Below are 23,326 nucleotides of genomic sequence, written 5' to 3'. Positions count from 1 at the left end.
CAAGCCCTGCTGGGAAGCGCCGCCTTGTAAAAAAAAAAAAAGCCCCATTGCATGGAATTTATTTGTATGATGATCCTATCAGTGTGCAGTGCTGCATAACACGTTGGCACTGCATAGGAACGGTAATACTTCTCCCAGGTCATTGGATACAATCCTTTAGAACCCAGACTACATAATTTTTTATCACTCACCAGAAAGAAGTGCGTCGCTACAGGACAATATAACAATGAAACAAACAAGTGTCAAAAGGCTCCAAGTGCAAAAGGTTCATCTCCCATCTGCTGATCCTTGTTGGCCGGGCAGGGACCGAAAGCAACAGCAGCTGTGACCCAGATTCCCTTTCCTCTGCCAAACATAGCCCAATGTTTATTAGCAACACAGTACACACAGAAGTAGAAAGATTCACATCTTTATTATTATTATCATCATCATCATCATCCAGAGAAGCGCTAGGGAGTAATGCATTAAACTGCTAGAACCTCAGAGCCATTGTGTACCTGCACACGGAGAAAGCAGAAAACAAGTACAAACAACAAATAAATAGTCCCATTTATCAAACACGACCATGTCGGACATCAGTGCTGGCTGTACAAAATGAGAGTCTCTTATGGCGCTTGGCGCAGAGAAGACCGTAATTGTTTTTTTGTTCACTTCATTCACCGGTTCCATTCGAGAAACGCGACGCACTCCGCCTGCTGTGCATTAAGTTACAGTAAAGATCTTTGGCTGTTGCTTTAATAAAAGATGGTTGGTCTTAAAGCACAAACCCATTCTTTAAAAACAAAACAAAACTAAAAAAAAACACAAATAGAATTAATAAAAAACAAACAAAAAAATATATATATAAAAAAAAAAAAAAAAACTTTCCACCCCATAACACAAAGCGTGACATGAACATATGAGTAACAAAACTCTAATAAATACAAATAATTAAAAATGTATTTATACCAATGACTTGATTAGGTGAGGGCTTTTTTTTAGCGAGTCCGAATTCAATTCATCTCACATGTGCCAGATATCATTTTAAATGCCAAAAAAAAAAAAAAACAGACCTCGTGAATAACAGTGCCCAAAACAAAAACCCATTCTCATCATTCTACGTCACTTTCAGCCATGGTAAGAGCAATGCCATGCTGGATACTTGCCAGCAGCTGTCTATGTGTGTATAACGCCTACATGAAGTGGTCATCGGTAGCATAGCTCTTTTATTTCTTTAATTTTTTAGAGCCTTGAGATTTAGAATTATTTTTATCAGGATCAAATTACCCTTTTATTTGCTGGAAATATAATACAGGTGGCAAAAATGCCAGTATAGCATTACCCTTACAGGACAACTATTGTGACACTGACAATCTAATATCTCTTATTATAGCAATATACTACTGTTGATATTTTAATTGGTCATCGTTTAGTACCTCTAAAAGCATAGATGACGTGTGAACCATATTTGCTGTTTTTCATCAGCTGGAGATCCACGTAGGATGTACAAGGAGCGTGGCACTGCCGCCCGAGCCGCGCACGCTGCAATGCCATGAATTGTGGCATGGGGCCACTGTGATGTCATTCATAGCAAATCTAGTCATCAAGCCCCCGGACTGCCCACCTTACTGGGGAATGTGGGATCCAGGAGGCTGGTCTACTCTCCAGTGAGTCCAGGAGAACATCCTGAAATTCGTGAGACTCCCGGACACCCAAGGAGAATAGACAAGTATGCATTGACCATAGTTTGAAAATACTCCATTATTCACAGTATACAGTAAAATGGCTTTGGAATTATGAGTACTGTGAGAGTATAGGAGTTCTTACCACACTATGGTTAATGTCATTTTATCTTCTGAGACACTACATGACTACATAAAAAAATATATTATATATGTTGCTGTAATGGGGCCTGATTCAGCAGTGATGTTTGGGAATCTGCGCAGGCACCAGACCCGTTCTGGGCATGTGCAGAACGGGTCTGCGAGGCCGCACGCAAACTGGCAGCAGACTATCAGTGCTTCACAGTCTGCTGCAGTTTGTGGCCAGGGAGGGGGCGGCGATGCCCTCCGTTTCCCGAAACGGAGACGAAGCAAGGATCTCCGTTGGCTGATGGAGATTTCCTGGCCTCTTCCCCTAAACTGCAGCGGCCGGCTGCGGGACCCCATGGGTCACCGCAGCCGGACGATGGTACACAGATTATCCGATGCTGCGTTGGACAAAGCAGCTTGGTTAAGTAATGCACAGGAGGTGTGATGCCCCCTGCTACATTACCATATCTGCAAGGATCCCAATTGCAAAGCTACCTGCGTGCACTACACACTACAGTATATGTCTGCACTACACACTACAGTATATGTCTGCACTACACACTACAGTATATGTCTGCCTGCAGCTTTGCACTTGCAGTGCTTGCTGAATCATGCCCATAGACCGGTTATTTTTGCAGTAGTTGCCCTATAAGCACAGGGGTTACATTACAGCTGGCACAAAAACAGGAAACTTTTTTTTTTTTTTTTCTTATTTTCAATTGCTCATGTGGCGTGGATCACATACACACAAGTGGAGGTCATTACACGGAGACAAGCAAGAGGTGCTGAATCAAACACTATTTTTCAGTGCATCACAAAGGAGAATTGCCCACCCATTCTGAATGTATGCAGTAGGGCATGATACAGACCCAATGGTTTGCGCACAAATCCGATGTTGTCTGATCGGCACATGGGCAGGACCTGTACAGCGCATGGGCCGACCAGTGTCTGATACGACGGTTGCAGTGCCCCCTAAGCTGCGGAGTGACTGACATGCTGCACCTGTTTAGGAGCAGGAAGGGGCGGGAGACAGCCAGCGTCCCAGAAAACAGGGGCAGCAACTTCACTGGCCTCGGCCGCGTGATGTCAGATGGTCATGTAGATGGCTGCATGCTGTGTCCGGCAGCATTAGAACATTATTGCAAAAACCGTCCCATAGTCATTATTGAAAGTTATGACCGCTGTCATAGAAGGCAGAGTGCCAAGTGCCAGAAGTGATGAAAGCAGTCACCCATCCCGGAACCAAAAAAAGAAAAACTAAACCGCTCCCTGGGTAACTCAAAAATATTTTAGATTTTCATACTACAGTAGTGTGAGTTATTATGGGGAAAGTAAGCATTCTAAGAAAAACTTTCTTGGGTGCAATACCCATAACAGCCTGTAGGAGGATGTCTTTTTTTTTTTTTTTAATCTATGGAACATTTTTTTAAATGAATGGATTTTCTACAGCAAATCTCTAAATCAATAGGTTACACCTGTTATCAAGGCTGCAAAGGGGACCGAATGTAATCAAAGCAATGTAGTATAGGTTTATCATTAGAAATCTAGTTCTAAATCGCTGTGTGTCTTGCATACCTTTCTGAAACACTTCTCTTTGATGTTGTTCAGTGCATGTGGCCATATCCCTCCCTACAGAAGTCATGTCACCACGGACACAATGTTCTACGGCCGTTTCTGCCAGCAATGTGCCGTTTGCAGTGACATGGGCTGAATTAAAAAAAAAAAAAAAAGTGTCTATAGTGTTGTTTGCAGCTTGGATTTCAAAGAAGCGTTGTGATTCTGCATATGACGGGAACAAGATTTTGTTTTCGATGTATAGCCACTACTTTGCATTGTATCACAGCATTACATGGCTTCGTCTATTCACCTGATCTCCCTATATGAACCAGTTCCTCAGGCAAGTCACAAAGTCTTAGGTACAGCCATTAACATGTCATCACAGTAAAGACCAGCGGCTTCAATGATTATTGAAGGAGGAAAAATGAAACACATTTATAAATAAATATATGAAAAAACAACAACAACAAATAAAATAAGCTCTTCTACCACCTGCTTACAATAAAAGGACAATATTAGGGTCCTTGAATCCTGAGAGGTGGGTCATGTTCTGGAGCGGTACGCATGGGAACACGCCCCAAGCATGCTAGGGCAAGCTTAAATAAATTTCACAGCAATAAACAGAATATAACCGAGGTATAAGGGCAGCAAAGTATTGTCACAGACACGGCTTGGCTTCTAGGGTATACATTCATGTAGGGCCTAGAGAAATAAAATATATATAGATCTTAGACTACCCTCAATACCTTTCTACATTACACCAAGGGTGAAATTGCGTGGACAATTCTGTGCAAATCCATTCGGACGGGTAAACCAAGCGGGATCAAGAGTTCCTTGCAGGATGGTCGGGACACATTACCCAAATAAAAGGGTGAAGCACGAGGTATATTGGGTACACAATGCATTCGCCACCCCATGGTTTATGTAATTTTCTTCTTTTTTTTTTTTCTTTAGGAGGATCGTATCCAACCTACAAGGCCTTTTTCAGCTTGAGAAAGGTTGCCCCTGAAGAAGACCATATAGCAGCAGTGATGCTGCCTCGTCAGGTATGTGTGAGCATTGCAGACTTGAGCGTTTTGAAGAAGACTTTTTATAAGTCTTTCAAAAACAAAACAAAAAACAAAGGTTATGACTGACCTTCGGTCCAGGTGATTTTTCATCACCTAGACCAAGGTTCTGTCCATTGCCTGCAACCATTGCCTACATGTCGTTCATTCAATATGAAGAAACATTTCAAAACAGGTTCATATCTCAGCATGCTACTCAGGCCTTGTCAGGGAACTTTAACATGAGGGTAAGAAGAGTTCTGGGAGCAGAAAACCCGAAAGCAAGTCCTACAATGTTCTGTGCATTTAACAGTTACCGAGTGTTCCGTCTCCTAGACATAGCAACCATTGACAAGTTGGAGATGTTCCTCACAGAGGAACTGGAGAGATTGTCCTCGCTCTTGATCCGACCTCCAGAGTCTTCTCGTTCAGAAATCTTTGGCCTTTACAGTTGGGAATGCTTAGAGTAAACGGGCGAGGAGGTCCTTCATCTAGGGGTTGTGTGCTTCCTCGCCTTTTTTTTAAGTTTTCTGGGACATCCCTTTGTTCGCAGACTCCATTTGGTCTGACCTTGTGCTGCATTTCTTCCTCTTCAGAGTAGAAGTAGAGGAAATTAAGTCCAAAACCGAGGAAGCGGTCCCACAGCCCCATGGGCTTGGAAGGAAGAGGTTGGGAAGGGACTAGCTGAGACATGGAGGGCTGATAAAAGTTTTTGCGTGTTTCTGAAGAGGATAAGGGGGTGTACACAGATTTAATGTCCAAAGAGAAAGAGCGCTTTAAGCTACTAATTTCGCGGCGTTGGTCTGAGGAAATCCCCATGGAGGTAAACCTGCCCGCCAATGTGGATTCAGACTCGTCCTTCGCACAGTTATTGTCCAGTTTGGTGGCATCAATAGCCACCTCTATTTCCTGGGACGTAGAATTTAATTTGTGATTGCTTTGGCAGATCGGCGCAGCGTTTGCACATTTATCAGCACACAGCTGATCCAAGTTTGGTCCGTCTGTGGGGCTTTCTGGGTGAGAGGGTTTAGCGGGATGTGCCTGCTGGGAAATGGCAAGGCTCATCTCATATTCAAGAAGCTGGCCGAGAAAGTTGAAGTTGGGAGAAATGGTCGGTCTCTTCTCTTTTACAAACCTGTCGAGACAATAAGTGGAGAATATGGTTAATACAGGGGAAAAAATCCCCACAATAGCAACAGCAAGTACAGTAATCGCAATCTTCGTAACATATATATATTTAACAATTTATATAATGCAAAACGCTGGGTTCTAATAGCCCATTATTACCAAAGATCACAATGATTTACCTACAGCAGGGGTCTTCAACCCTTGGTCCGCGGGCCACATGTGGCCCGTGGAGCCGTTTCCCATGGCCCGCCGATCGGGGCAACCGTGGAGCTGTTCCCCGTGGCTCACCTGCTGTGTCACTTCAGTATTTTGTGAATGAGACACAGAGGCATGCATTAGGGTGTGCGGCTGCTTACAGTGACCGAGGCGGGGGGGGACGCAACTTGGAGTCATACTGTTTTGGCTGCTAGATAGCCGATTGGTGGATGATGCTGGCCATCCACCAATCACTGTCATGGGCGTATCTAAACATTGATTAGTTGATAGCTCAAGCCATCCACCAATCAAAGGAAAGGAAACTACAAATGCACAGTGGGAGAAGTGTGGAACAGAGGACAGCGCAGCAGGAGCCGAGGAGATGGCCGCCCCCATAGATCTGAGGTCTGATTTTTTTTTATGGATCTTTTATGCTGTAGGGGGGGGGGCAGTTATGGGACATAATTGTTTGAGGATGGGGGCAACTATGTGACATAATTAATGAAGGAGGAGGGACAGTTATGGGGCATAATTATAATTGTGGGGGGTGGGAGGCCGTTCTGGGACCTAATTAAAATAGTAGGAGGGGGAAGTTATGGGACATAATTGTGTGAGGAGGGGGCAGAGTCTAAATACAGCAGTATAGCTTAGTGGCCCTCGGGCTTCATTGAATTTTTTAATGTGGCCCACACTGTCTTAAAGGTTGAAGACCCCTGACCTACAGCATCTATACGATACAAAAGTGTAGGTGAGGTGTAACAGTGATGAAAATAGCCATTACCCCGGTGACACTGTCCTGCCCAATATTGTCCTCTTTTTGGTGTGTGGGGGCAAATAAAGGTTTCTGGGTATTGGCAAGGAAGCAGTTTAGAGCAAAGCATATTCATGTTCCTTATTACATACCATTAGTATTAAATTTAATCCCTTGTGATATTGGCTCCAGCCATATTCACTTTGTATGAAATAACGGATTATGAGCGGAATTATTAGGTCTGCGGTGTTACCTGTAAGCATCATCCAGCGAGAGCCCCATGGAGCTCATGATATAAGCGATCGCAACGGCTGCCGATCGGGAGATGCCAGCCAGGCAATGAACTAAAACTTTACCATTTACCAGCTCCACTTTTCCTGGAAAATACACACAAAAAAAAACAAAAACATTTTACTCAAATTATTACACACAAAAATGCCATTTTATATTCACTCTTCGGAGACTATTCAATTTGCAGTGCCAATGGCCGCCATGTGCCAGTGCCCAGCCCGTTCCTCCGGCACCTCACGGCCGCCAACATCGCAGATTTTTTCTTTGCACTCAGCAAGAGGTGCGCAGGAAGAGCTGTGATGTGCGCAGCCGGACATTGCGAAGACGCATCACTGCCTTCTAAAGGCCCTCCCCAAGGATCATGAACCGGTGATGAACAGTGAACTGCACTGAAAGCATCACCAGTAATCATAATAGGAGGTGTACTAGCCTTTTTTTTGTCCCGCCACTATTATGACATCATTGCAAGCGAGCTTGGTGGGCCCTACTTATCAAAGCCCTGGATGGGGCATGCGGGATAATAACACAACGCTCAGATCTTTATCTCTAGGGCAGGTAGCATAAGTGATGCTAAACGTTTATTCTGAATGAGGGCAGATTTATTAACAGGTAAATACTGTGATCATGGTCACCCATCACATTTATTGAATGTCATGACAGCAGAGATGGGTATTAAGTGCACGCAATAAGTACCAAGACAAAGCTTGCCTTCTTGTATGCGACAGTCTAAAGGGACGATCGGTTTATTAAAAGGGGAAAACGGCTGCAGATGTAATATATCACCAAACAAGATGTGTAATAATAGGGATGACACAGGGTTACAGTTACCTATGAACTCAACAGCTGCAGCCAGCCAGGGCAGGATCTTCTCGCAGTAGCTGTCGTTGATGGGGATGCGGAGAAAATGGTTATCGGAGATGAAGCCGGGCTTTGGGCAGCTGCAGCTGACGTTCAGCACATGAGTGATGCCATTCTGAATAATCACCTCCTATAAAAAGGACATTAAGCAACGCCATGAGATCAGTGCGAACAAGATATTAATCCAAGAACTTTAAAAAAAAAAAAAAAAAGATTTTACACGACTCAATGATTGAATCAGCCAAAAAAATAAATATTAACCTGAACCAATGCGCATCTTTCAGGCCAGAGCGTATGACACACACAGGATTACTTATTGAGAACCGGTTACCAGGTCCTATGTAGTCGTTCTATTTTACCTTATTACATAATGCGTTGTGCAATATACAGTTTTGTTCTTTTAACAAAAACACACTGCAAACAAACCACGTTGTTGTTTTTTTAGCCGAATATTTACATTTATATTTTGTTTTTGCTCTCTGGCTTTCTACCTTTTCCACAGCCACTTGGGTCTGATTTGGCCACTTTGGAATGTGTCACATGCCGGCACCAAAATCTGCTATGAGAAATACATACCGTATATACTCGAGTATAAGCCGACCCGAATATAAGCCGAGGTACCTACTTTTACCCCAAAAAACTGGGAAAACTTATTGACTCGAGTATAAGCCTAGTGTGGGAAATGGCAGCAGCTGGTAGTGCCCCCAGTAGTAATTCCCCCTGGTTGTGCCCCCAGTAGTAATCCCTCCTGGTAGTGCACCCAGTGGTAATCCCCCCCTTTCAGTGCCTCCAGTGGTAATCCCCCCTTTCAGTGCCTCCAGTAGTAATCCCCCCCTGGTAGTTCCCCCTGTAGTAATCCCCCCCTGGTAGTACCCCCTTTTAGTGCCCCCTGTAGTAATCCCCCCCTGTAGTAATGGCCCCCTGGTAGTGCCCCCTGTAGTAATCACCCCCTGTAGTCTCCCCTCCCCCCAGTAGAGAGAGATGTGATAAGAATAATAAAAAAAAAAAATCACTTACCTGAAACTCCCGCTCCTGGTCCGGCCGCTATCCGCTCCTCCGGTCGCTTTGCATGGGAGAGACGTCGTCATGACGATGTGTCTCCCATTACCCACTGCGGGAGCCAGAAGATGGCTCCCGCAGTGGGAGCAGCAGCAGCCGCTGAGAGTCTGACAGACTCTCGGCGGCTGTGTGTTTGTGCTGTGTAGCGCTGACCGAACTCCGTCCGGTCAGCGCTACACTTCACTCGAGTATAAGCCGAGGGGGTACTTTTTCAGCACAAAAAAAGTGCTGAAAAACTCGGCTTATACTCGAGTATATACGGTACATACATACATATATTCTATAATTATATATTATTATTATATATATATATATACACATACATACGTACATACATACAATTAGTGTGTGCAATGGCGGGCTGGGCCGCAGCGTCATGTGCAGCGTCATGTGTAGCGCTACACAGCACAAACACACAGCCGCCGGAGCCGGCAACTGTGTGTTTGCTGTAATCAGCAGCCGCTGAGAGTCTGTCAGACTCTCAGCGGCTGCTGCTGCTCCCACTGCGGGAGCCATCTTCCGGCTCCCGCAGTGGGTAATGGGAGAGCCGTCGCCATGACGACGTCTCTCCCATAATGCAAAGCGGCCGGAGGAGCCGGTGGAAGAGATTTTTTTTATTTTTATTAAGTCTCTCTCTACTGGGGGGGACGGACTACTGGGGGCACTACCAGGGGGGGGATTACTATGGGGGCACTACCAGGGGGGGAGATTTCTATGGTGGCACTACCAGGGGGGGGGGGGGATTACTACTGGGGGCACTACAAGGGGGGGGGACCACTACTACTGGGGGCACTACAAGGTGGGGACTACTACTACTACTGGGGGCACTACAAGGGGGGGCTACTATTGGGGGCACTACACGGGGAGGGGACTACTAGGGGCACTGCATACGGGGGAGGGGACTACTACTAGGGGCACTACATAGGGAGAGGGGACTACCACTGGAGGCACTGCGAGGGACCACTGCTGGGGGCTATATATAAAGGGCAATACTGGGGGTACTGCATAGGGGGGAGACTACAACTGGGGCCACTATTTAAAGGGACATTGCATAAGGGTTACCACTATTGGGGGCACTGCATGGGGGGGTGGACTGCTACTGGGGGCACTATATAAGGGGCTTACTACTGGGGGCACAAGGGGCACTGAACAGGGGGGGCCACTACTGGGGGCACAAGGGGCACTGCATAGGGGGGGGGATCACTACTGGAGGCCTGCATAAGGGTGTTATCTCCTGTGGCACACGGGGGCACTGCATATGGGCACTACGACAGGGGGCTGCCCCATATCTTTATTTTTACCTTACATTAATCCCATATGGACCCGCCTCCTCCCTGAAACAATTCAGGGGGGGCGGCGCCGTAGCACGCACGTTCTTCGGGCACCCTGGCTACACACTACTCCTCTGCCAGGGCCACCTGCATGCATGTGCCCCCCAGGTTAAAAGTTGCCAGCCAGCCCCTGAGTGTATGTATAGATATATATATGTATGTATTTCTCATAGCAGATTTTGGTGCATATATATATATATATATATATATATATATATATATATATATATATATATATATATATATATATATATATATATATATATACACACACACACACACACACACATTATTGTATACACACACACACACTTATGGGGTGCCAAGATATTTATAATATTCATACTATGCTTGCCTGCTATTCCCGATCTATTTTATATGATGATCATCACGTGCAGTATTTTGTAATATAATAGAATCTTATGTCTCAGAGGGCTGATTTAAGTATATTATTTCAAATGGAAAATAGCCAAAAATGGTCATTCAGACAAATTGATTAAAACACAGGAATTTAACCAATTTGAACAATTGTTTTTTGTCAGTTTTCCAGTGTTTAAAACCATATGATCGACTGTCATTTGCTCCCACGCATTACCAGGTTTTCATTCCAAACAGCCAGATTGGACAGATAATTGTATAGTGTATGCCCAGCATTAGTCATGTTATTTCTGGTCTGTGTGTGGTAATTTTGTTGTATTTCATGTGAGTGTTTTTTCTCATTTTACATATTTATAGTAAAAGTTAAGTCTTATTTACTTAACTTTCTTATATTTTTTATGCTGGCCATACACGCTACAATTATCGGGGCGATCCACCTGATATCGGCGGATCGCCCCGATAATTGTAGCCTGTGCGCGGGCGACCGAGGGTTAAATATTGCTCGGTCGGTCATGCAGGATTGTCCAGCATGCCCGTCCGATGCAATATTTACCCGGTAACTGTCGGCCGCATCGGGCAGTGTCTGCCCAGCGCGGCCGACAGACAGACATTTCCTGTGTTCCTTCCTACGGAAGGAACAGGGAAATGTCTCCTCCCCCGGGGGCGGAGTGCGGATGTCGGGCTATACACTGAGATTTCTCTCACAGTGTATGCCGGCGACACCTGCGGCTGGCAGCCGGCCAGATAAAATGTCTGTCAGTCTGACAGACATTTTATCTGGCTGTGTATGCCCAGCATTAGCGCCCCACCAAGGAGAGTACGGTCTCTCTTTCTCTTTACTTCTGGGATGCCAAGAAAGAAAGCAAGCAAGGAGTGCCTCAATATGGGGTCTATTTACTAAGCAGTGTTAGGAGACAAAGTGAAAAGTGATAAGAAAGTGATAAGGTGCCAGCCAATCAGCTCCCAACTGTCATTTTTCAAACACAGCCTGTGAGATGGCAGTTAGGAGCTGATTGGCTGGCACTTTTCACTCTGTCTCCTAACACTGCTTAGTAAATAGACCCCTATGTCCGATATAAAATATTCCTGCATGGATCATATTTCACCACCTTGTAGGTATTCACAACACATAAGCTGAACATCAATACACCCAAACTGATAGCGGCATGAGAGGTTACACAGAATATATTCGGTAAGTAAACCTGCTGCGCCTATTTTGGGGTGTGGATTGATGACTTTATCATGCTACCTGGCCAGTAGTATGGTACAAATCACTGCTGGTGTATGCTGGAGTACTGGGGAAGGTGTCACATGATGTTTAATGAAAGGGACGAAACTCTGCACTAAATTCCACCACAGTGAGTTTATTCTTGGGAATATTATGTGGGCAAATTTATAAAATTGGACCATGCAGTAAAGATATTTTAACAATAAACTCTCGGCAAATGAGGCACGTTGCTCACACTGGGCTGGATTTAGAGGTGTACGCAGTTGCAGTCACTGGCGCACATGTTGCGGCGGCCATTATATGCAATTGCAGCATCAGTCCTCGCCCTGGTGTAGTAGCCTGCGTCTGAATGTGCAAGCCCCGAGAGGCCCACTTTCTTCTCTGTGCGCCGTAACACCGCCCGTGAGTCTTCACACGCCACCGACAGCGCACCATCGACACTTGCACAAGCCCTACGGCAGGTGCTGCGTCTCCATCTGAACATGGCCTCTGAGGCTGCGGCTCTGCATCTGGAAATGGAGAACGCAGCTGCCATCTCTGACGCACTAGAGACACGCCCACAAGACTTTTCTTTGCGTCCACTTCAGGTTACTTCCCAGTCATGGCTCAGGAACGCCCATAGTTTTCCCCGCCATTTAGGATTCCATTGGTCTCATACACAACAGCGCAATTGTGCGGACTCAGGGTAACACGTGTCGTAGGGGTTTTCAGATTAGTTTGCGCAGTAGCAAATAATAGATCAATTATGTGAACAGCGGCATTGAGTGCACCTCTGAATAAAGCCCATTATTTTCTGCACTACAGAAAATGCCTAAATACACTATTTATTGTGATACCTCATGTAGAAATTATTTCCCAACCCTACCTTACAAAGGAAAAAATAATAAATATATATTATATTATATATAAAATTTTCCTTCAAACTTTTTCTGTTCTGGTAATAATAGTGAGCCCCAAAACAGATCTGTGAGCCCACTGTCTCCACACAGTGCAGGAAGCCAATTTGGATTGATAGGCCGCACAAAATGGCTTCCTTCAGTGCATGTGTGAGCAACTGGCACCCAGAGTGCATACCACCTAAATGCCCCTATTCATGAGATCACACCCGATTCACAGACCTGAGAGACGGGGTGTGCACAAAAGTGGCCAGAGATATATCAAAAAGTCATCATTTCTGGGTGAATCGAGCAGGGATTGATCGGGAAAGGGCTTATTTTGTCATCATTTTTCATTCATAATGCAGAGTGACATTAACACAAAGCCCTAACCGGCTCTGCAAGAAAGTCCAGGAGACTCTGGAATTTCCAGAGAGAGTTCACAACCCTCCCACGTTCCATCTGCTTTTACAGTGAAGAGGAGGAGGGCGTGATGGCGCACATCAGAGGATCCCGCCATCGTGATCCAGCCTCTCGCTGCAAACCACGGCATTATGCAGTGGGGAGGGTCCCCGGAGGCAATTCACGGCACCAACTCCCTCTTAGTTGCCCCAAAATTGCACAAAATTGGCAACTATGCCCTAACCCCATTTGTAATGCTGTAACCCAGCCTATGACAGCGGTTACAAATCAGGCAGCAGCATTAGCGCAAGCAACTTGTCACATGACCTGCGTATGCTTATGGTCCATACCTGATCCATGACATCATTCTGGGAACCCAAGTAAAGGTGCGGCAAGATACGGGTCACAGACACCACCGATGTGGAAATACAGGGCTGCGATATGCTGGTGTGCAAAATGCTAGACGTGCGCCCTTCACACAGGTTTGGGAATTGCGTTGAGAATTCTGCAAAGCCTCCTGTAAAAGAAGACAGGAGCATCTAAACAGAACAAATACAGACAAGCCAGAACACAGGATTTATCTCTAAGGGCAGGGGTATTCATCATGCCGCGCTGCAGCTGCTGTGAAACTACACATCCCAGCATGCCCTTCCCCCACTTTTGCGATTAGGGCATGCTAAAATTGTGGCAGAGCATGCTGGGACATGTAGTCCCACAGCAGCTGCAGGGCCGCATGTTAAATACCCCTGCCTCAGGGTTTTTTTTATTTTTTTTACTGTATTGGCATTGGATAACTTTATTCAGTGTTACATAAAAAAAGTGCAACAAGCTATATTTTTTCACCTCCCTATCTTTGGCGTAGCCTAATGTGGTTCAGGCAGGATGATGGGATAACGGCCTGTGCCAGGTCCGTACTTGTGCACAGGTGATAACTACAGAACTGGGGCCTGTTCAGACTGGAATGAAGATACGTAAGCCCCACCACCACCAGAGAACCCCCACCTCTTAGCTTCCTCTCTATTCCAGTCTGGCTGCTGTCATTCCCTAGGGTAATGACCTCACACAACAAGACATGGATCAGGCATCATTCAGTGAAATCCAGTAAGCGCACAGTTGCTGTGAGTGCTTAGCCTTTTAAAACATGATATCACGCGGATATAGATAAATTAGTCAATGGAGCGGTTTTGGTCTGAATGGAGAAAAAAAAGTCAATGACAGTTAAGTTTTCTGAATGTAACTTAAGTCATCTTTAGTCACGGACTTACGGCTATTCAAAATATAATGTAATGTTATCCAATCATCAACAGAGCAAACATTCTGTTCAATTTCTATATGACTGCATTTAAGCACAGTATAGACTGTTATGTATCACATAGTGAGGTGATAGCAGGGGGAGTGTTCATTAATGAAAGGAAAAGAAAATCACTTTTTATTGTGTTTTCAACCATGTTTCAATGAGAACACAGAAAACGTGCCCCCAAAAATACATACTTGTACTTGAAGGACTGATGCCAATATAATATGTGCAATGCATTAGAACCCAAACGCTTACTTGCACTGAGACTGCCATAAGAGAGAGTTCTTCTCTCCTCCCCTCCCAGACCCATGTTGTGACTGAACTATGCAGTGTTCCTGTTAGGTGGCTGCAACCAGAGCATCTGGTGATTTCAGAAAGCCACACCGAGGCTTTTCCAATACAAGTTTGGCAGATTGCACAGGTAGTAGGATGCCAGAGAGAATTAACCCCTACCTATGTACTAGTCTATGTATTTTGGGGTGAGGGGTATTGTAAATCCTCCCTGACACCCAAAGACAGACAGTCTACTCTAAACTGTTTTTAAACTGTTTTTTTTCCCCCTTACCTTCTAGCAGAGAAACAGAGCTGTATTTCTTCTCCAGCTTCCCCACAACCAGGGACACAAAGTGGCCAGCCGATAGCTCTTGATTCCCCTGTTCATATACCACCACTTGCTTCTCAAATGAAGGATCAATCTATTAAGTATGACAGAAAGAAAGCGGTGAGGGGACAGAACCACAAGGCCAAGGACTAGTTCAGAAAGTGCGTTCTTATGAACGGAACTTTGCACCCCAACTTGAATGGTTGACTGTTGCTTATATAGGGGTCTAGTTACTAAGCAGTGTTAGGAGACAGAGTGTAAAGTGATAAGGTGCCAGCCAATCAGCTCCCAACTGTATTCTCACAGGCTGTGTTTGAAAAATGACAGTTGGGAGCTGATTGGCTGGCACCTTATCACTTTACACCCTGTCTCCTAACACTGCTTAGTAAATAGACCCCAGAGTCACACATGGGATAAAGATGGAAAAAACAAAAACATACAGCGGACTCCTCATAGATCTTACTTTGCTTTAAAATACAAAACAAAAACAGGAACCTTTGATGCTAGACTTTACCAAACTTTCCTAAGAGGAAGTAGCATGTCCTGAGGTCTCTGGGCAAGGTAGCTTAGCACTGCACCTACGAGTGCACAATTACCTGCACTATTGTGGTGTGAACGGGGCTTCTCTGCTCCAATACACACAAGTCCAGTTGTCTGGTGGATAATGAATCACCACATTACACCACAACTACCTCATTACCAACACATCAACTGGCCAACAAAAATAGTCCATCCTGTCTGTTTAAATTCAATGTCCGGTTTTGATCGCTGTGCCAACCAAACCTGTATGCCGATGTAAGGGGCATGGTCAGCAAGTGTACACAGGGAGCAAGTTCAACTCTCAAGCCTCTGTATGAACAGCCATTATAGCCAGCCTCCGGAGACCCTTCTCTGCTTGGTAATATCTGCAGCACAATTTCCACCGAAAGTCCATGTTCCACCTCTTTTATACTACTTTAAAGAAGTCCACCATGCTCTCTTTCACTATTGTTGCCATGTTGGGAAGGACATGTTTCTCCAACCAAGCGGGCAGAATTTGCACGACCGCTTGCATTGTTCGGATTGGTGGATTCAGACACAGTAAGGAGCAGTGATGTCACTAACTGAAAGCATTGCATTCTCCGATTTTATTTTTGACCTCCATGAGCTTCCATCGGCTGACCAGGAGGAACAGAGGAGCTGTAGGGAAGAGAAAGCCGTACAGAGCACCCCCTGGGCTCTGGCTGTGGGCAGAGGTGCCTTAATAAAAAATATTTTACTATATACTTGACTACTTTCGTAAAACGTAAAAGCACTCCCAAATTTTGAGGCGTTCTCCCAGAGTCAAAGAACAGTAGGCCACCTTCCTGGATAGGTCTGTTGGTAAGAGGGCAGGGCCTTGAATGGACGTCCTTTCCAAGATCTCCAAGAGAGGAGGTACAAAAAGTAGACAAGAATGTTTTACTAGCTGGTAGCACAGTTTTAATTTAAGGTGCCTGCACACATAGCGACATTTTACACGTTTTGGCCGATTTCGACGAATCGTGACGACGAATCGGGTACTCACGAGCACGATGCCGATGCGCGTCCCCGCTCGTCGTATATCGCATCTTCTGATCTGCCGTGCTTTAGGGCAAATTAGCCAATCTGGGATACAATGCATTGGCTGCAAGATAGATCTTAAAGCTGGCCACACACTAGACCAACTTACATCCAACCAGCCAACTTGTTGATTGGTTGGAATGAAAATCTGGTAAGGAATGAAAGCAAATGACAATCAGCAATTTGCTCCCAAAAGCCGGAAAATTAACAAAAACTGTTGTTTGAACAAATTGTTTAGATCAAACATTTAACATCTGTTTTCTGGCATTTAGGAGCAATTGCTGATCATCATTTTCTCCCATTCCTTACCAGATTTTCATTCCAACCAATCAACAAGTTGGCTGGTTGGATGTAAGTTGGTCTAGTGTGTGGCCAGCTTTAGTCAGATTTGACATTTTTAACTCCAAATCGTGATCACGACGGCAAGGGAGCTCCTGTGAAAGTTCATGAGGAAATTGGCCATAAAATCGTATCGTGAGGACATCGGTATGTGTGTGGGCACCTTAACACATCATATTTCATGGGTCTAAATAGCAGTGTCTAATTCTCTTCACACATTTTCAGAGTCGGCCCTAGGCACTGGCAAACTAAGCAAATGCCTAGGGGCATTTGGAATGCCTTGGGGCATCTAAGCCCGCCTAGAGCCAGTGGAGGTTCGGGGCACCTGCTGCCGACTGGGCAGACTCTGGAAGCTGCTACTCCCCCTGGCAGCATCCACGATTGGGCTCAGAAGCAGCACACCTTCCGTGGGGCCACACCTCTTTTCAGGATCTCATGGAGGGGGTAGGGGCGCCACCCCAAATCTTGCCTAGGGCACTAATTTGGCTAGGGCCGGCTCTGCACATTTTAATAAAACACAACCTGTTCAAAGAGGAAGTAGTATCTGCCATAACACAGATTGCTAGCCCACTAGACTACATTCCAAAGAATGGTTTTTAGCCTAAAACATGGCTTCCTCCACTGCGCACAGAAAACTGTTTGAGATTTTTTTTCTCCTTCCACTTATTGTAAGATAAAATGGGACTTAGTGATGAACGCCGCATTCACATTTTCGTAATGTAAATAGATCTCGTTAGGTCTCAAGCCCAAGATTTCCTGGTGCCGTGTTCCATCAATATCGACCCTGACTGGCCTATATTTAGGTCTGGATGAATCATAACATGTAGTCAGAACTGGTATCACATAACATAAGTGGCCTGTTTATTTTGGAGGAATGTCAATGGTAATAGGATACAGCATGAGCTGAGCTCAGCTCTCTTGTGAACTGCGGTTTGTGATATTTCCTACCAACCTTTGGGTGATGTGGAAGCACAAGAAGCTCCTTTAGGAGACGTTTTCTGGCCAGCTTGGAACCACACAGGTTGACGGAGCCCACCACGTGGAGATTGTTATATTCGCTGAGCGTGCGGCAGTCAATCACCAGGACGCCCTCGCTATCCTCCCGCAAGATCCCGGCCAGTTTCTGGGCCTGTATCGCCTGGGGAGGCTTCCTCTCTCCACCCATTTTGGACAGACTGTAGGAAGATATATATATATATATATATATATATTATAAATATTATACATGTGTGAACACAAATATATATAGCAATAAAATCACACAATGCAGTTAAAAATACAGGGCCTTGCAGTAAGTAATCAAATAATCAAAATAGCAGCTCCAATAATAAATTGCAAAAAATGGTACAGATACGCAGGTTTCTCTGTGAAGATTATACAATAAACCACTACAATGAATAATCACGTCTTGCAAGAGATAGAAGGGGTTATTTGCCAAGTTCAGAAGTGCAGTACCCCGTAGCAACCAGTCTGCTTTGGTAAATCTAGTGCAAATTAGGAGTTAAAAGAAAACAGATTTGATTGGTTGTACCAGTAACTATATATTTGCATACTCTGAGGGACATAAGGAGCACCTGTGAAGCTATAGACAATGGACGCAGAACAACCATGCTGCCACCTATAAATGTCATATTTATCTTTACTGTAACTTTACCACAATGATGCAGTGAGCCTAAAGACAAGTCCAGACTATGAGATCAGATATGCAGAGATAAGAAGGTGCCACGGCCGATAGATACATCAATTAAACATTATGACACAACCGAAACATTTTCAGCATTAGCTCATGGGTGTACGCCATATTAGTCTGCTAATAGCACTTCGCTAGTTTAGACAGGTACAAGAATGCTTGCAAGAAAAACTTGGTTAACTACCAAACTTTAAAAACAACGACGGCCAATACAATTTGGTTAAAAAGTTTACATTTCCTAGAGGTCAACATTTTGAGTGTATGACTCAATATTCATTAGCTATGGACACACTTTGGATAGCATCAAACTTAATTTTGCTACTGCATCTAACCAATGATGACCAAAGAATCACAGGTCTTCAGCGCTCATGACCTTCTCCTTGCAGAATAACTGGAACTGGGACCAGCAGATAGGGTCCAATTGGTATTAGAAAGACACCCATATATAAAGGCAGACATCTTCACCAATGCAAAACCATGGAAGGATGATACAATAAGGATGTGCAGGCAGGTTCCAAGTTGGGGAGGGGGTCACATCCAACTATTAATTGTAGTGTAAAAATACAGTATATACTTGTTTATTTATGGACCTTTCGTCTGGGAGATCCCAAAGGAGAGATCCAAGTGGCAAGTGTGAGGAATAGCAACTGGGCAAAGCAGCTATTCCCAGCACTGGGGGTATGGTGGAGATAATGCGTTCTGTTACTAATCACATCATGAAGACCCACCTCACCTACATTGCTAGGAAAGTAGGTGGGTTGCTGGAGGACGGCCTACTCCCCCAGAACGGTACCTAGCCAAATATGAAATGCATTTGGGTGCTACATACATATGCTACCGTTTCCCCGTAGCTACGCTCGCATGAATATCTGTTATTGCTCAGTGGAACTAATTTTACAAAGTCATTAGCGGCATCTAATATTGTGATGTATATTTTATATTGTAGACATTGATCACAAAATGTCTTTGTAAACGATATTTGCAGTTTTTCCTTTGAGAGCAAGCCACTTAACCTACAGTAACTCTAAAAGGTTGCAAGTAACATTAGCAGCGACTATGATATGTAGTATTGGTCTTGGTATGCCATCTACTGGATTGGCATGTATACAGCGACTTCATGAGTCAAGATAAGCTGCCTGATTAGTGTTTAATATATACATATACCGGAACGAACCGACAAAATTTTTTTAGAAAAGGAGAACATTTCTCAAAAAAAAAAAAAATTATTCTATGTACAGACACAACCATCCCTACTGCCCCGGGACACATCCCTCCCCCTGGGGTTTTCACATTTTATGATTAGCACTATTAACGATAAAAAATTTTTTTATCACTGGGTAAGTCTCTAATTAAAAACATTCTCATGGATCTTATCCTTAAGAACATTGCCAAGTGACGTAATTTGGGAAAATCACTGTTGCATGTGGTTTTTCTAGAACAATATTTTAAGACTTGTGTCTTTTTTTTCTCAATTACCAAATTATGACTCACTGATCTAGATCTGTGATTTATTAAGATACCAACATGGGCGAAAGCTTGTATTCAAACATGAACTTAATGTACGTTTTCCATTCACCACCTGCTATTTAAAATATGCCTACAATTTGTACAGTTTTTAAAGAAAACTTCTAAATCAGACCTATATCAGCCCTATACTGCCTGATTTTCTGCAGTTTAGAAACATGGTTTCCAAAAGATGGTGGGGGAGAAACTCAAACCCCAATACAAACCGCTTCATTCAGATGAGATTGTATGTAGCCATTAGGCTTTTACTCACTGGATTGTGGATGGTGCCTGCAATGAAAGTAGGTTTATTAATATTTTATTAGTGAAATACTCTCTCTTCACTCAGTGGGTTTGCAGGAAGAAGTGTACAATGTCAGAATATTAAGGCAGGAGGGACTTCCCCTGATATACAGCTGACTGCTCACTATACGATCCTGTAGGACAGGGAGCCCCCCGTGATTTTAAATATGTATTTGGTGGAACTCAGATCAATTGTGTTCGGAATGTTGCGTATAACTTGAGTAAATGACCTGTAATTTTTTATTTTTTTTTAGTTACTACAGGTAAAAACTTTATCGTTCCCAAATGTCTCTACCGGACAAGCGAACTTTACTTGACAATACGGTTGTTGCTCGGTCTGTGTATATGTATAGTTGACCTTCACTCCATTTAATAATGGCATGTGTTCACTCATAATTACAATCTATTTTCTATTGTGTGATTGTGTCTTCTATAGATAACCAACTGCCCAGCGACAGCCTTCTTTGGTCTGGCCATTAGGTCACGCATGACAAGTCCAACTGTGGATGAGGTCATGCAGAAAGCCGGCATGTTATTTGTGATGTAATGAGATACCAGAGGGATGAGTTATTGGTGTAATTATGCCTCGCTGGAGCAGTTAAATATGGATCAGCAACTAACATGCAGTAACATTCTGCCACAATAATTCAGAATATGAATAATCTCTGTGTTCAAATTATTTAATTTTACAAAGTTATCTATTGAGCCCTGTAAACGGTTACTTCTTATATTAATCTCACCTAAATAGGACAGCTTGATTAGAGGCACAGTTAATTGTTTAAGTGCAAGTTGCTCACTAGAGGTTTTAAATTGTATTTTATTTTTCATGCACCTTGCTATAAGTTATTGTACGCTGTTATCAGCCATTTCAGTAAAGGGAGCAGTAAAAGCCATACACAATCATGGAAGCCTTATTTGCAATATCTTAAGGTGCGTACATATGGTACGATATATCTATGAATGATGATGACATCGTTCAACGATATAACGTTCATTTTTATGCAGTGAACGACCAACGATGCACATTCCCGCATGAACGATAACGATATTTATGATTGTCCGTATATATTCAGATTTATTTTCACTCTTGAACAGAGCCCTTTACGCCCTTTGTTTGCTATTCTATATCCTTTAATCTGTTTTACTAACCAGTGTTACAGCTCAGGGTTAAATGTATTTTCATATAAAATGTCTCCTGTAAAAAGCTAAAATCACAAGAGTTGCTGACGGTCGGCGTTGCCGTTTGCTGCAATTACTTATCGATCCATCTAGAAAACCCGCATTCTCAGCAATTAAAATTAATGAGGAGAATGGCTGCAAAACGCTGAATCAAACAATTCTTATTCGCCACCTGCGATAAGCTTTCCACGCCACCATTACTCCGCTCCCAACCACAAAATCAGAAGGCAATAGGTACTGACAGACAAACAAAGAGGAAAGAGGGCCCTGCTCGCAAGCTTGCAATCCACAAGAGACACATCACCTATTGTGATGTCCATATTTCAGATACAAGGCGGTGTAGGCCCCTAGCAGTGAAGGGGTTAAGCATTCTATCCAACCACTCAGCATCCTAATGACTTTTAAATTCCCTGTAAGTCACAAGAACACAACAGCTATGCATTATATCAGCCGTTCTCTGCTCTGCAATGCGTCCTTGGCCCTTAGTACATCAAAATGGGCAGTTGCCAAGCTAGTAGGCTACGCACCCAGAAACAGCTTTGACATTAAGGCACATTAATCGCTGTATTTCCCCTTTTTCTAACATCCAGCAAACGTGAATGAAGCGTCATTCCCAACATATTGGTCATGCACAGGAAACACAGCGACAGATGCAGAAAAAAATAAATAAATGTGGGAAACGGATTCCAAATATGCGGAAAATGTTATAGGGGGCAGAGCATTAAGCCAGCAAGAGGGGAGATGCAGGGGATGGAGGCTGCACACAGGGACTAGGGAGAAGTATTAGTGTTGGTAGCATAATTAAGAAAATAATAATTCCTGATAATCGTGCATAACAGAACCCCCGCCCCCCCCCTTCATCCCTTCATTGCACCAAAAAGCAGCACACTGCCTGCAAAATGCACCCCCCACCCCTGACAGGGACAGAGACTGGATACCAACAGCTGCTGGGATTACCTCTGCCTTTCCCACGGAAATGTAACCAGCTGGCCTGAGACACACAGAACAGTGCAACAGCTAACAAGGAGACAGTGATTCTATACTATAGGTCTGTATGTGACAGAGCCTGCAATGCCAAGAGCCTGCATACAAAGCACCTGCCATTACATACAGCTATGATCTATGCCTGTACCAACAACACAGTGCAGTGCAGCAGCACTAAAGCCAGCATTGCTCTGCAGCAATTCTACCTTTCTCAGTCCAGCAATGCAGCAGCACTAGGCAGCAATCCCTACCTTTGGCAGTCCAGCAATGCAGCAGCACTAGGAGCAATCCCTACCTTTGGCAGTCCAGCAATGCAGAAGCACTAGGCAGCAATCCCTACCTTTGTCAGTCCAGCAATGCAGAAGCACTAGGCAGCAATCCCTACCTTTGTCAGTCCAGCAATGCAGCAGCAATCCCTACCTACCTTTGTCAGTAAAGCAATGCAGCAGCAGAACCAGTCCCTACCTTTGTCAGAGCAGCAATGCAGCAGCAGCAGCAGCCCTGGGCAGGAGAGGACAGGCAGCAGCGGCGGAGCTAGGAGGTACCAAAGTGTCCCAGGTGCTCTGTCTGTACTATATTGTTATGGTGACTGGAGCCAGCAGAGGGGATGAGGTAATGGGAGGGGAGGGGGGCTGGGGGGGAGTGTTAAAAATAACTCAGGTTGATGTCATCTCCAGCCAATCAGGGCTCAGCCCAGGGAGAGCTGTGATGTCACCTCTTAGCCTGATTAAAACAATCCCTTGGTGGATTTTCCACTGACACACACACAGCATTAACCCTTCCACGGGAGGATTCCTGAATCAGCACACAGCAAAGGGGAGAGACCATTCATGCAAACCAAATAAAAAAAAAAAATAATAATAATACAAATATTATATATTTTTTTCGACCTAGCACAGATTATAGATTCAAATGTCATTGGCCAGAAATTGATGATACTACAAACAAAACAAAATAAAA

At 44.2% G+C, this 23,326-nt stretch overlaps 1 protein-coding gene across 1 annotated transcript; it reads right to left on the bottom strand.

Annotated features, from left to right (window-relative positions):
• Positions 1-393: 393 nt before the first annotated feature.
• Positions 394-22,946, bottom strand: LOC148478419 (dual specificity protein phosphatase 8-like). The gene is made up of 7 exons (XM_088455426.1): positions 22,832-22,946; positions 17,660-17,882; positions 14,752-14,881; positions 13,240-13,406; positions 7,587-7,746; positions 6,721-6,844; positions 394-5,528 (listed from the first exon to the last, which is right to left on the bottom strand). Exons 2-7 carry the CDS (start codon positions 17,870-17,872, stop codon positions 4,763-4,765), a joined length of 1,560 nt encoding a protein of 519 aa, XP_088311552.1. The 5' UTR covers positions 17,873-17,882; positions 22,832-22,946; the 3' UTR covers positions 394-4,762.
• Between the last annotated feature and the right edge of the window lie 380 nt (positions 22,947-23,326).

The sequence above is a fragment of the Taudactylus pleione genome, unplaced genomic scaffold, assembly GCF_031769625.1.
Source record: "Taudactylus pleione unplaced genomic scaffold, aTauple2 ptg000655l, whole genome shotgun sequence".
NCBI lineage: Eukaryota > Metazoa > Chordata > Amphibia > Anura > Myobatrachidae > Taudactylus > Taudactylus pleione.
This window is presented reverse-complemented; position numbering and strand designations above follow the sequence as displayed.

Coding starts and splice junctions, on each gene's coding strand:
- LOC148478419 (XM_088455426.1), bottom strand. CDS start 17,872: ATGGGTGGAGAGAGGAAGCCTCCCCAGGCGATACAGGCCCAGAAACTG. Junction 13,407..14,751: donor CTCTGTTTCTCTGCTAGAAG/GTAAGGGGGAAA, acceptor CTTCTTTTACAG/GAGGCTTTGCAGAATTCTCA. Junction 5,529..6,720: donor TCGCTGGATGATGCTTACAG/GTAACACCGCAG, acceptor TTGTCTCGACAG/GTTTGTAAAAGAGAAGAGAC.